This window comes from Meles meles, chromosome 7 (genome assembly GCF_922984935.1).
Source record: "Meles meles chromosome 7, mMelMel3.1 paternal haplotype, whole genome shotgun sequence".
Taxonomy (NCBI): Eukaryota; Metazoa; Chordata; class Mammalia; order Carnivora; family Mustelidae; genus Meles; species Meles meles.
In genome coordinates this window covers 136,665,772-136,679,758 of record NC_060072.1, presented here as the reverse complement: position 1 = coordinate 136,679,758, position 13,987 = coordinate 136,665,772, and the positions used below count along the sequence as shown (strand labels likewise).

General features: G+C 47.2%; 1 protein-coding gene and 1 long non-coding RNA gene across 5 annotated transcripts in view; one reads left to right on the top strand and one right to left on the bottom strand.

Annotated features, from left to right (window-relative positions):
• Positions 1-11,247, bottom strand: part of LOC123946905 — a 102,989-nt gene extending 91,742 nt beyond the window's left edge. For both annotated transcript variants that reach the window (XR_006819676.1, XR_006819675.1), the window contains exon 1: positions 11,017-11,247. This is a non-coding gene — a long non-coding RNA (uncharacterized LOC123946905). The remainder of the gene's footprint in view (positions 1-11,016) is intronic.
• Positions 6,773-13,987, top strand: part of MKX (mohawk homeobox) — a 66,488-nt gene continuing 59,273 nt past the window's right edge. For 2 of the 3 annotated variants that reach the window (XM_046012771.1, XM_046012773.1), the window contains exons 1-3: positions 6,773-7,035; positions 9,225-9,491; positions 11,214-11,373. In XM_046012771.1, coding sequence (XP_045868727.1) covers positions 9,304-9,491; positions 11,214-11,373 — 348 coding nt within the window. In that variant the 5' untranslated portion in view covers positions 6,773-7,035; positions 9,225-9,303. Of the gene's footprint in view, positions 7,036-8,098; positions 8,256-9,224; positions 9,492-11,213; positions 11,374-13,987 lie in introns of those variants that run through there. The other variant, XM_046012772.1, reaches the window with a different exon arrangement.

Genomic DNA, 13,987 nt, shown 5'->3' with positions numbered 1-13,987 from the left:
CGTGTGTTTACTCTTCCCATATAGTTTTTTTCAATGGAAGCCCTAAAAATCTCTCTTGAAACGCAGAAGTTTTTGGCAAAAAACCTGAAAAAGTCTGATGTAAGAGGTGAAAATGCTGTTTTTCAATCAGGCTCAAATTTCTGAAATAATGATCTTTTTGCATGTTTTCGGGAAGGATGTTGGTAATATGGTTACAAAATTTTTAGCAGACACATAATATGGCCCTTCTATCGTCTTCGGGCTCCCTCGTGCATTTCTACAGATGATTTACAGATTTACTGGATTCAAGCAATCTTGATATCAGACACCTTTGAACATTTTAGATGAGGTATGTTTATTTTCTGGGGCTTTCTTAACAAGTTTGTAAGCTAGGCAAGGATCATGTCTTTTAAATCACATCCGACACATATCTTGGCACTGCAGTTTGCATGCAGGTGTCCCATAAATATTTACTGTTGATTATTTAAAAAAAAAAAAAACAATGAAAAACATAGTATGAACTTTGTGGGGTTTGGAGGAGAGGCAGGAGGAAGTGAGCCAGAAAACAGTAATCCCTATACGTTAAACACCATTTTCCATGACATAAAAAAAATAAGCATCAAAACCCAAACACCAATACCGTGCCCAAAGGCCTGTCAATACCTTTTTTTTTTTTTAAAGGGGTTAAAATAAAAAAAGAACAGCATCAAAACTATTGTAAAAATAATAAGGCTAATTCTCTAAACACATGTAACACATTGTCAGGAAGAGAGGGGAGAAAGCACGCTTTCTTTACATCCCCTTTCCAGTTCTCTTTGTTTGTGAAAGCCTCTGGTCATCTAAAAAGCACTTTGCTTAAGCCCATTTGTGGTAACTTCATACAGGTGTGCATTATGGAGGGTACAAGCTAAGTTCCCTTGGCCAGGAAACCCCAAAATTCGGCGACTTCAAGAAGGGGAAGTCTCTTTTCTCCCATAAGAGTCCAAAGCTGAGTAGCCCAGGTCCAGGCCACCAGCAGATACAACTTCCAGACAAATCTAGCCTGCTGTCTGTTTCTGTTTCTGAGGTAAGAACAGTTTGTACATATTTAAATGGTAGAAAAAAAGTCAGAGGAAGCACATTGCGTGGCACATGAAAATTACATAAAATTCGATCTTCAGTGTCCATCAAATAGTTTGACTGAAACACAGCCATTGACTCATTCATCGTCAAGCATTATCTATGACCACTTTTGCACTGCAGTGTCAGAAATGAACAGAGACCTTATGACCCACAAAACCTAAAATATTTACTGTGCAGCCCTTTCTAGAAAGAGTTAGCTGAGGTCAAGCCCAGAAGCTCTTGCCCGTGTGGTCCATTCGAGGCCCCAGGTTCCTTTCATTTTGTGGCTCTGCTGTTCTTTGAGTTGTTATCTGATCAATGGATGTGGGTCACTGCCACATCCGCGTTCCGGTCCTTAGTAACAGGGAAGAGTTAAAGAGGAGGACAAGTGATTTCTTTTTAAGCACATTAAGCAGAAGTTGAACACATCACTTTTGCTCACAGGCATTCCTTTGATGAATTTATTCAAATATCCTACACATAGGTGAAAACAGGATAAAAATGAAAGCAGAAAGGATGGATGGGGTGGGAGGTCAGCTGAAAGCTTGATCCACCATGAAGTACATATAGCAATTAAATCTTAAAACTCTATTGAGCACTTGAAGTCCATTAGGTTCCAAATAGCGAGTCATACATACGAGCTTGTGATCAAAAGTCTTCACTGTATTAATTTAAATGGTCATGTTTTGACGTGCAAGCAAATTGATTTTCAAGATAGAATAGTCTCCTGGGAGAAATTCTTGATTTCAACGCACCACTTGAGGACAAAATGTTCCCCAGATTCTCCTCTGGACCCCAGTACATAGTATATTTTCATGTGTGTAATGGAGTAGAGACTCCAGGATCATTGGTGGCTACTGGAGATATTTTGGAATCAAGCAAAAAGATGACATACTAGTGTCCCAAGGTTACTTCAGGTCCTGTGTCCAGCTCTGTGAAGTAGAAAAAACATTAACCTCCCCGGATCTCAGCTCTACTAACTGTTTATGATTTGAAGTTCAGTACTTTTATGTAGCTAATGTTTTGAGGAAATGGTGGCAACAAAACATTTGCATTTTTGTCCAGAGTGAAATTGACTAATATGCAATCAGATTGAAGGTTCTCATCTTGACTGGTTGCTTTATGAAAAAAAGGAATTCACATTCCATAAAGAATTGAGCAAGGAAAAGACGATGCATTTTACTCTTCAAATCATGGATGACAGGTACTCATCACTTTGACAAATAACTTTATGTTGCTCGTGGCCAGTTACCACTTGGTTATGTGATGTGTTTGCAAAACTCTGTGCAGCCCGTACTCCACTCTGGAGAATATGGCTGCCTGAAACTGCTCTCGTGCTTCGAGCAGGACAGCGACAAAATAAACGGCAACTTTGTCCTACAACAGTACTGAATTAGCCTTCTAAATTAGAACCATAACCAGGCCATGCATATTACTATTTTGATACTTGACATGCTCTGAAATTAGAAACAGAATAATACTGGAAGTCTTTGGCACGCAAGATGGTTTTAAAATTTTGAAGATTAAATTTATTACAGTCTATTGGGTGTTTTGCAACATCTCTTAAAGCCTTCTTAGACCAACCTACACGTGGAAAGGAATTTGCCGTGTGTACCAGAAAAGTAATTTCAAATCAATGGGGGAAAACTCTTTATTAGACACCATAGGAATAACTGGCTATTCAACTGAGGAAGAAGAAAAAAATCAAATTACACATTTCTACCTCACAAGATATACAGGTTAATTCCAGGAGGATTAAAGAGCCAAGTGAAAACAATTTTTTAAAAGAATTGGAAAAAAATTTTTTTATAAAAAGCCTTTGTAAGGAAGACACAAGAATTCATAAAGGAAAATGCAGACCTATTGACCTATATTTAAGTTTAAACCTTCTGTAAGACAAAAACAAAATAGGCTAAAGACGTCAGACCAGGTAACATATTTGCATATATAAAGCATATATATAATGGAAAAATGATTTATAAAGGACCTTTATAAAATTAACAAGGCATCTGATAAAGATACAAGTTTCTTCAATTAAGAAATACAAATGGCTCATAAACAAAGGAAAACAAGTGAAACAAATGAAAATAAGACATTATTTTACTCATCAGACTGGCAAACATTATGAAATCCAAACATAAGAAATGTGGTATAGCATGGCAGCGAATGGGGGTACAGGTTGGAAGGAAATTTGGAAATATCCATCAAAATTTTAAAATCATGTCTCCAACCCAGCAATTCTACGTCTGTGTAGCTATTCCTAGAAAAAATGTTTACACATGTGCAGAAATAATCCTAAACAAGGGTGTTTCATGTTTATAATAGTGAAAACTGAAAAGGCAGCAAGGAGGATGGGGAATGGCTAAATGGATTATTGGAGCATTATGTAACAGTTAAAAATATGGTATTACATCTATATGTCCTAATATGAAATTCTCTACGAAACTGAATGACAAAGCTAGCTTTAGTTTAATTCTGGCTGTCTGTGAGTGTGTACATCTACATAAGGGTATAAGGTATGGTCTCATCTATTTCAGAAGGTCATAAAACAAAACTATAATGTTTTGTTTGCATTCACATATGTGAACACACTGAAACAAGAGTCAAAGTCTACACATCAAACCAGCAGTGGCCACCTTTTGGTGGTTGCTTCCCAGGAACGTGATTGGGTGAAGGTGGCAGACGAGGAACTTTCACTTAGACTCTGCTTTGATTGCGAGTGAATTTATGGAGAAGACCCTCTCTGAGAGGATTTATCCTGCATTATTCATGCAATTAAAGCTAAATTACAACCAAAGCACAAGTGTCTTGTGAGAAATTGGGAGGCCCCCCGATTCTCCTCGTTTGCCCACAGTGTTTCTGCAGCTGTGACTTTCACTACTTGTCCGGTTGTTCCACTTACGCATTTCGACATGTATCTCTACAAGTCACACTGGCCAAGTGTGAGGTGAACCTTCTATTTGTTCATAAATTTACTATTTTATAACATTTGGACGGAAAGTAACAGTCATTCCCTGGCTTTGTAATTTATTTCATTGCTTATAAGTAATAACTAGAAAAGAGAGTTTAAAAGCAAATCTTATTTTCAAAAACTTTAACCAATATTTGTTCTGAAATGTCAGGCTCCTTGGTAAAATAACAAAATGCTTAAAATGAAGGCTTTTTTTTTATTAGGAAGTAAAAATTACTTATATTTATAACCACACTCCAGGTCTAATAGAATGAATTAAGATTTCTGCCAAATGTTCTTACTTAACATTTTTCTAGTTTTAGCAACAGCAACACGTTACTTTCACATTAAAAAAAAATCTTAATAATAGCATATGGCAAATTTGTGGAAAACTTAATATCTTCATTTGATAGTTGAGTAAATTCAGGCTAAACCAAGATCAAATTAACCAGAATTCAGATTAGGACTCAAATTTTCTGACTTCTGGCCTATAGCTGTTTTTTCTTTTCCCTGCATATGGCTATCTCCTACAAACTATACACTCTCTTAAATCTTCTGACAAGTTTTCTAAAACTTCAAGGTTTATTTCTGAGGATTATAATACAGCATTTCACATACTGAGATTAGAATATAACATTAGAAGCTCAGTAAAATTCATCTTCAGAAAAGGTGAAATTTAAGATAATGATAACTGTGTCTGAACTGTGGATTAAAATAAAGAAGAAACTTCACTCTTGCAGAGAGGATGAAACTTGGAAAAATAAGATTTTGGTCTATCACAAAATACATGCCCATTTGTATATTACATAGGGATTCTCCATACTACTTCATTTTAAAATTAACCCTTCACTGTTTTATTTTAAAATGGATTTTAATAAACTATAAAGTAATTCTGCATTACTTTTTCAGTGACTTAAAACTAAGGTGTATATTATTCCTATATCAAATTTTTAAAAGTTTTACAGAAAGATTTTTTTTGATGTGTATTTTATATCAGATTTCAAGAAAACAAATCTTACATGTAAATATATCTTCAGTCAGAGTTCCCCAAATGCTCTTTAAAATTGTGTAAATGCAGGTAAGTTTTTAAAATTTAAAATGCTCTTTAAAATTGTGTAAATGCAGTCCTAGACTAGCTTCTATTACAGCATACTGCTCCATGAGTCAGTATTGTACTAGGAAATTGCAAGCAACTACATACATGCCTGTAGGTTTTATCCAGCACAGCTGATCAAAATATATGTCAGAGGGGCGTTTTACAGCTGATTTCATTATAATGTCTCGTGACTACCATCAGTTATAGAGACCATAGGAGAGAATCCGTCTTTCTCCCCCTGAATTATCAATTATCAGTTGTTGTGAAACTTAGTGGCTGCAAGTCTGTGGCTCAGATTTTATGATGTATCCCTGACTTTAAATCCCACAGCGAGGGCTGTAGACCGATGTGTATGTTGAATTCACACTACAGCAAGTGAAGTGCAGCGCCAATGACAAAATGCGAACGCTCCAACCGCAAATTACACCATAAAGGAAAACAAGGACATTGGGATATGTGTTCAAATGATATTTATCCGCCTAATGCGCAAAAACTTAAACCTTCGCCCTTTTCTGTTTTAGATTGTGCCACTGCCCGGTTTACCGTCGCGCATTTTGGGAGCTAACATAATGGAAAATTCGAAGGTGTGATTAGTCTTGGAAATAATGGCTTTAATATATATAAATATTTAACCAATTCCAGGCCACATAAAAGGAAGATGCTTAGGTGGGCCCCTGCCTCCGAGCTGGCCAGCCACCTTGAAGGAGAAAAGAACAAATGATGCCATAACTTTCAGGTTTGGGAAAATCTACTTTCGCTCTTACAAAAAGATGAAGGTGTCGCTGCGGCGGCAAGGCCCACGGCAAGAACGCGGGCGGCTTGGTGCTCGGCTCCTTGAGGATCTCCAAGGCTGCCAGGAACACTGAGCTTGCACCTAAATCACAGTTTTCGCTACTCTCCTCTTTGGGGTGACGGTGGAAAGGGAATGATCATCAGTAAGAGAATCTGAGAGGCATTCTCTCTCCTTGCGCTGTGTCCCAGCTCGGGATTCTTCCAAGTTCCATCCCTTTACTCCATGCAGCTTCCTGGCCCAGGGTTCGCCTTCTCTTCCCTACCTGGGTCACAGTGGGTTGGGCACCTGGGCTCGCCTCGCCCTAGCCTTGCCTCCCACCACCCTTATGGCCCGCGGCGAGCGCAGCCTCTCCAGCGCTGGCCTCGGCCGGCGAACGTGTGCCTGGATTTGAGACAGCCGGGACCTCAGAAGCCCGGGGACACCAGAAAAGCAGCTCCCGGGATGCAAGCATCTCCTGTAACGTGCTCACGCGTTATAGGCACAAACCCGAGCTCTAACTTCACTCCCTCTAATCGCGAGGAAAATAAAGGGAGCATCGCGATGTTCTCTCGTGCCTAGCCACGCATGGTTAAATTTCCGGCTCTCGGGCCAGCTAAGACGCGGGATTTGTACCGCAGCTTCTCAGATCCCAGAGCCGGAGCCGGGCGCTACTTGCGGCTTCTCGGATTTCTCCCCTAAGTGCGAAGGAAATAACCCCTTTTGCTCTGCGCCTGCGAGGCCGGCGGATCTGAGGGCCGGGCCCCGCTGGGGAGGACTCGGCGGGCCGGGGGCTCCCCGGCGGCGCTTGCAGCGGCGGCTCGTCTGCGAGGGTTAACAGAAGTCCCCGCGGCCGGGAGGGTGCTGAGGCTTCCTCTCGCCGGCCCGGGAACGTGGATACCGCGCCCGCAGGATGTTCGCCGGCTGGGCCGGGCAGTCAAGAAACATGAGAAGGCCTCGGTATTCCTGTTCCCGGGCCGCGCGCGCCCGTCTGGGTAAATAAAGCCGAGACGACGGCGGTGGCTGCGGTGAGCGCGCTGGAGCCCGCGCCGAGAACATGCGGCGGGGATGGGAGTGCGCCTAGCCTCGACGCGGGAGAGCCAGCCGCCCTGCCGCCGGCCGCCGGCCCCACCGCCACAGGTACAGCCCTCGGGTCTCGGCGTCCCTGCTCCGGGCCTCGGGGTGCAAAACTTGGCTCTGGCTCCCGAGCGGCTGGTTCCCTCTGCCCCCGGCGCTCTCCCCGCCCTTCCCCCACCCCCCCCCCCAAGGTCCAGTGGGCACGCGCCCTGGTGGTGGCCGAGGTTGGCCCGAGGGTCTGCGAGGAGTCTGGGAGCCCACCTGGCCGCTCCTCCTTGGCTTTAGAATTGTTCGCGGGCGTTGGGCGGGGTAGTTCCGCAGGGAGGGAGCTCCCCAAGCGACAGTTTGGAGTGAGACAGGGTAAGGGTAGTGGGAAGTACAGGAGCAGAGAAGAAGCGCTGGGACTGCGCCTGGGCCCTGGATGAGGGCCAGGGACCGCGCTTCACACGCACCCCCCCCCCCACCCCTTCCGGTCAGGACTCAGCTCTTGGACCTTTGCAGCCCCCTCCCACCTCGCCTGCCGCCTGCAGACCCAGATCGCGCCGGGTGTCTGTGGTTGCGGCCTCTCTGTGGGCTAGGGACAACCGGGAAGGCACCTTTCAGCGGAGTCGCTAAGAAAAACTCGCCGTTGAATATGGGAGGACAGGACTGGGGTGGGGAAACACTATGGGACTGAAAAAGGGTGTGTTTTACAAATAATACAGCATGAACGCAAAGCACTAAGCGCACTGATTATTAAAGGGAAAAAAAAAAAAAAAAAAAAAAAAAAGAAGAACCAAGGCTAGTCCTGACCTTAGAACAGGGGCTTCGAGCACGGAAATTTGCTTTGACACTTTTCGCCGAGGCTGTGTGCACACTCCAGACACGTACCTGTCTGCGTGGGAGGACTCAGCCTTACGGAACACGGGGCAGCCAGCAGAAGTCTGACTTCACCTCCCCACGAATACTGCCGGTACCTGTCGCTTAAATCGCTATGGTCACGGCCCTAAATGTCGCGCGTGGCCGCTGCTGCGGTGGCTGGAGGGCGGGGCAGGGGGCGTTGGCAAGTGTGGGCGCTCTTCGAGGCAGAAGATCTGTACATGTTAGTGTGGCAGCCTGCGCCGGCGGGGCGGGGTGAGGGGGCGCTGGCAGCAGTGCGGAGGCGGCGGGGAAGAAACTGGAGCTACCCCGAGGCTTGAGGCGGGGTGATGGGGGCGGTAACTCGACTGCTCGGCGGCTGTGCGGACTTGAACCTGAGGCCCACGCTCTGCGGCCTGAGGCTCCCGGCCGCCTCGACCCGGGAGGTGAGCTGAAAAGCTTTGTAAAAGGATGGCAGCCAGCAGGCTCGTGGTGCGCGGACCGTGATGCCTCCTTCGGCTACTAACACCTATGCAACCTCAAATGGTTCCCCGACACCCCAGAAAGGGGCGGGTGAGAAAGGGCTCCGAGTTAAGGCTCACACCCGCGCTTTGGAAGAGGGCAGCACTAACAGTGGGCCCCGGGAGGCCCGGGACTCCGGCGCCTTTGACCTGCCCGGACCCTGCGCATCCTGGAGCGGGCTGGGGGATGGTAGAAGACTCCGGGGGAGGGAGACAATGTGGTGCATTTGTCCCTGACGCCACCTAACTATCTAGCTCTGGAGTCAGCTAACTTTCCCTGCCCTCACCGCTACCCCCAGGGACCTTAACCGAAGTTAGAACGCACGGGGTTTCAGCCAAACCATCCAGAATCTAGAAAACATGAAAATCCCAGGAATCCCGGTGTGGCCTGGGACTCATTAACGGGACTTGCAGACGCAGTTGTTCATATTGCCCCCAAATTTCCCTTCCTTCCAACCCCTCCTTAAAACCCGAGTGGGAGCTCAGAGATGCTTAGACTTCCGTTGTGACTGAAGAACCCCCCACCCCCGCCCTCCGCGCCTATCCCGCTCCGATAACCCGAGTCCAGTACTTCCAGATTTAAACCAAGAAAAGAACTCGTTTAGGAATTACTTTCCTTTGCCCACGCAGGTAAATTATTCTTGGTTGAGGTTCCTTGGGAACTCGATCGCCAGGGCAAGGAGGAGGGTAGGGACCTGTCCCGGGAGCAAGTGGGGACTTGGGGGGGGGGGGCGGTGTAATCAGGTGGGGAGAGGCAAGTGTTCCAGTGCCCAGGTGCGTTGGTGTCGCTGCTCCCCTCGACTCCCCAGCCCAGAGCCGTGGCCAAGTCCGGGGCTCAGGACCTATAGAGATGTGAGAGCTGAGCGAGTAACGTAATGCATCATTTTCTCCTAGAACCCGAGCCCTGCGGAGCTCCCGGCGGCCAGGCCTCGAGGCGCTGCGGCCGCGCGGCGAGCCCCAGCCAGCCGGCACCATGAACACCATCGTCTTCAACAAGCTCAGCGGCGCCGTGCTTTTTGAGGACCACGGCGCTCCGGAACGGGAACGGGGCAGCCGGCCCTATGGTGGCGTCCTGGATAGTACCCACCCCCGCCCCGAGGTGGGCATTCCGGACGGCCCGCCCCTCAAGGACAACCTCGGCCTGAGACACCGGAGAACAGGGTACGCTCACCTTCCCGGGACCCCTGCCCGCCTGCAGCCCGGAGGGGTGGGAGCGGTGCGGCGCAGGCGTGCAAGTGGCACCCCGGGCCCCTGGGTTAGGGGCCCAGAGTTCCCGGGAGGGCGGGTCTCCGCCCCTGGTCTCGCTTATTGTCCTTTTAAGGCATTAGTTTCTCAAAATATAGGGGAATCGGTTCATCTGGACAGCTCAAAAGAGGCTTGCTGGAAATTGAGGACGCCTGGAACGGCCCCTTAGTCCCCTTATAGTTGGACCTCAGGACACGGGGCTACCTGCCTCTCCCCGGAGCACGCGTGCAGACGCGCGGCCGAAAGGACTGAGCGGGATGCCTAGGAACCGGGCAGGGCAAGCAGTCGGGGCTTCCCCTCTTATGTCACGACAGGGCCTCGCCATGGCCTCGAACCTCCCGCGCCAAGGTGTTGGCAAGGTCGGCCCTTCGCAGGGCGCCCTGGACGCGCGCGCGCGCGGCTCGGCTCGGCTGGGCCCGCTGCGAGCCCGGAGGGGAAGGCCGCGGGTCTCCCGGGCCGGGTTTCGGTTTAGCCGGGTGAGGGGCTGCTGGGGAGCGAGAACGCGCGGGTGGGCCAGCAGCTCCGGCTGCAGAGGCGTAGCGGCGGCTCCCAGAGCGCCCCGCGGGGGGAGGGGCGGCCGTACTTGGCCGTCTCCACCTGAGCGATTGCATCAGCTGCTTGTTCTGCGGCGTCGTTGGTTAGTAAAATAGAGCTTAGGTTTCGTCAAAATGTTACTACCAGTCCTTTCGGATGGAGTTGCATTTCAAAGTGTTTAAAGAGGCAAAAGTCCTGGAGGCTGCGGCGCAGGCGCGCGAGCTTCCCCGAGTGGCCGGGCGCGCGGGCGGCCGCGCGGCGACACCTCCCGGAGCCGCCCGGGAGCGCAGCGCGTAGCGTCCGGCTCCAGGCTACTTGGACCCCTTCCCGGTTTGAGTGTGCTTTTCCTCACCGACGGAGTTTTCCACACTTTAAAACTCTCCTTCGGTCGGGGAAAGGCCCCTAGAGTGGGTTTTTTTTCTTTTAAGGTTCTGCGTCCTTACTCCACAAGCACTTGCTTGGAAAGTTCCCCCTTTTCCAGAAGATCAAAGGAAATAGCTCCAAGAGAAAGAACCAGGGCGGCGGGACGGCCATCACCCCTTGCTTTATGCCCGCCGTCCGGTGGGCGACCTTTCCTTTGACCACGGGCGACGGGAAGCCCTAAGCGGCACGCAAGAGTGCCCATAAAGAACGTTCGAGAGCTGGCGGCAGCTTGACCCGGCCCAAGAGGCCAGAGCCGCTCAAGGGCAAGGGTGCGGGCGGGCGTGGAGAGAGCGGCAGCCCTGCGGCGCCGAACTATATAGCCTGAATCACTTTTCCCCTCAGACCACTTCACCGTCGTCACTTAAACCTCTAACCCCTGGCTACTGCCACATGACCCCCTGCGACAACGAGGCCATGTCAAAGAGAGACGCCCAGGGAAGGATATTCGCGTCCAGAACCCCTGGGGCCCCGGCCCCTGCCTCACCTCAGCCTGGAGGCGCCGGGCGGGCTAGTGCGTCCGAGCCGGAAGTCCTGCGCAGCCGGACGCGGACGCGGCGGCCCTTCCCGGGGAGGGGGCGGGGGCGCGGCGCTGCGGGCGCAAAGGTCCCCGGCCGCTGGGGGTCGCGGGGACGGCGGCCCGGCCGCGCCGCTCACCCGGGTCTCTTCTCTCCCGCTGTCCAGGGCCAGGCAGAACAACGGGAAGGTGAGGCACAAGCGGCAGGCTCTGCAAGACATGGCGCGGCCCCTCAAGCAGTGGCTTTACAAGCACCGTGACAACCCGTACCCCACCAAGACCGAGAAGATCCTCCTGGCGCTCGGCTCGCAGATGACGCTGGTGCAGGTAACCGCGGCGGAGGGAGGAGCCGGCCCGCGTGGTGTGCGCGCGGCTCTGCGCCCGGCGCCTCCCGCTGGGCAGGGATGGGGCCCTTCGAGGCAGGTCCCGGTGCTCCGGACGCTGCCTCAGAGGATGCTGAGGGGTTGTAGGAAGTTTCTGGATTTCCTCTCAGTCTTATCTATGGATTCGGGGCGCTTCCTCTCAGGAGGGATTGCGTGGTGTTTTGTTAGGGAGGCCAGTGAAGGTCAACTTCGAGTCATGAAAAGGTGTCTGGGAGTCTGTATTGGTGGGTACAGATGGGACCCCCTGCGCTGATCCTCAGCCTTGAGTGGGCGTCAGAATCACCTGGAGGACGGGTTCGAACTCACACAGCTGGGCCCCGCGCCCGAATCCTGATTCCGTCGTGGGTTTGGGTGGGGTCCATAAGCTGCATTTCTAACAAGTTCTCGGGATGGTCCTACAGCTGCTGGCCCTGGATGAAACTTCAAGAACCATGCGGGAATGCACTCTACATTGGGCACCCATATTAAAGATCAAGTACAGGGTGACTTAAAAATTACTTTTACTGAAACAGTTAGGACATAGGGTAGAAGGGCAAGAAGTGGGTTTTGATTTTATTTTTAAGTAAAAGGCATCCTGAGCATTAGCTGGAATCCACACAATTGTGCTGCTGATACCTTTCTACTGGGTCTAAGAAGAGGCCATGTTCAAGTGATTAGCTTATTTTGTTAGGTGCAGAAACAGGGTGCAAGTTCGTTTCCTTAATATCTGACTGGCTTTTTCCTTACACAGTCTTATTTGGTATTCACGAAAACGTGGTGAGGCAGAGCAGCAGTGAGCATTTTATAGATGATGTGACCAAGGCACTGTGGCAGTTAAGTATTAGTAAGGTCTGTAGAGGTAGGCCTGGAAATAAGGTAATTCCAGATCAACCGCTCTTTCCAACACACCACAGACTTCTTTAATAAATTTGGTGACGTGAACTTTTATAGGTGCAAACAAATTTATTCAGAACGAGGAGGAGGAGCTAAATAAGCTGAGAAGTTTCATATATTATAGTAGCACAACATTACTACATTTGTGAAGTTTTGGTCATTCCATTAAATTTATAGTGAGGGAGGCCCCAAATAAAAGATAATATTTAACTACTAGATAAAATAAAACTTGCTTTCCAGAGTATTTAAGGTTGGCATTTTAGGAATTGCTGGAAAGTTTGACAAAGCATGAAAGTTGACTTGTATTCAAGTTTATTAAAACTATAATATGCATTTGTCTGCTTGTATTCAGAATACAATTGTAGAGAAAAACATCTGTTTTGCTTCATGTTAACAGGCAATAGTATTAATAGTGATTTGCTGCAGCACTGGAGGGGAAAATTTATTTAGTGTTCTTGGCTTAATATCTGTTTAACATAAAACTATGAATTTTCGGTGATTTCAGTCAGAAAAACTTGACTTGTGAAAATAAATGCATATGTTCAGATTTCAGTTTAAACAGGTATGCTATTTATTTTGAAAATACCCTAGTTTATAGAGCATTTGAGTGTTTCACTGTGATGTCAGCAATAAAACATTAGATTAATTTTGGTATATCATACAGTTGCATACTTAATGCTTGCCATTCTTTCATACAGAAAGCAAAAAAAAGACATATTTAGAACATTTTTTAATTATGAAAGGTAACATTGTTATTAGCAGAGATACTTAAATTGGGGGGTACAGTAGTTTTGTTGAGATGCAATGCAAGTAGTTGTAATTTTAATACAGAACCAAATTATTTCCTACCTACAATGATAGTTCAAATACAAATAACCATTCTTTCTGCATTAAGATCTTGGTAATACTATTATGATTTTCTAATTATATCTTATATTCTCATTATATTTTATTTCTCTTACTCTAGTCCTCAGAAAATAAAAATGCACAGATTTAATTTTTAATGGAGTAAAGATAATTATTTGTAATAATAAGATACCTGCTTAATGATTTCCAAATTTTTATGGTAAATAAAGTTGGTTTCTGGAATGTTATAGTGATAAATGGAAAAAAATCAAAATGTATAGGATAGCCAAGGAACTTTAAACATAGTAATACAATTTGGCTCCACTTACTTTCAGTTAGGCATAATAGGATATCCATGTAGGATATAAATATATATGTATATGTGTGTGCGTATATATGTATGCATACGTGTCTATCTACAGCTGACCCTCAAACAACACAAGGTTAGAGGTGCCAACCCTCCCTGCAAGTCAAAAATCCACATAGAACTTTGACTTTCCCCAAAACTTAACTACTAATAGCCTATTGTTGACTGAAGCCTCACCCATAACATGAACAGTCAATTAACACGTATTTTGTATATTATATGTATTATATGCTATACTCTTACAATAAAGTAAGCTACAGAAATGAAAATGTTATTAAGAAAATTATAAGGAAGAGAAATACATTTACAGTATTGTACTGTATTTGGTGAAAAAAATCCACGTATAAGTGGTCCCATTCAGTTTAAACCTGTGTTATTCAAGAGTCACCTGCACTTATGTTGATATATATGGGAGAGTTTGTGAAAGTCAGACATACCTTAAACATCTAAGCAAATTCTGGCTCTATAGGAA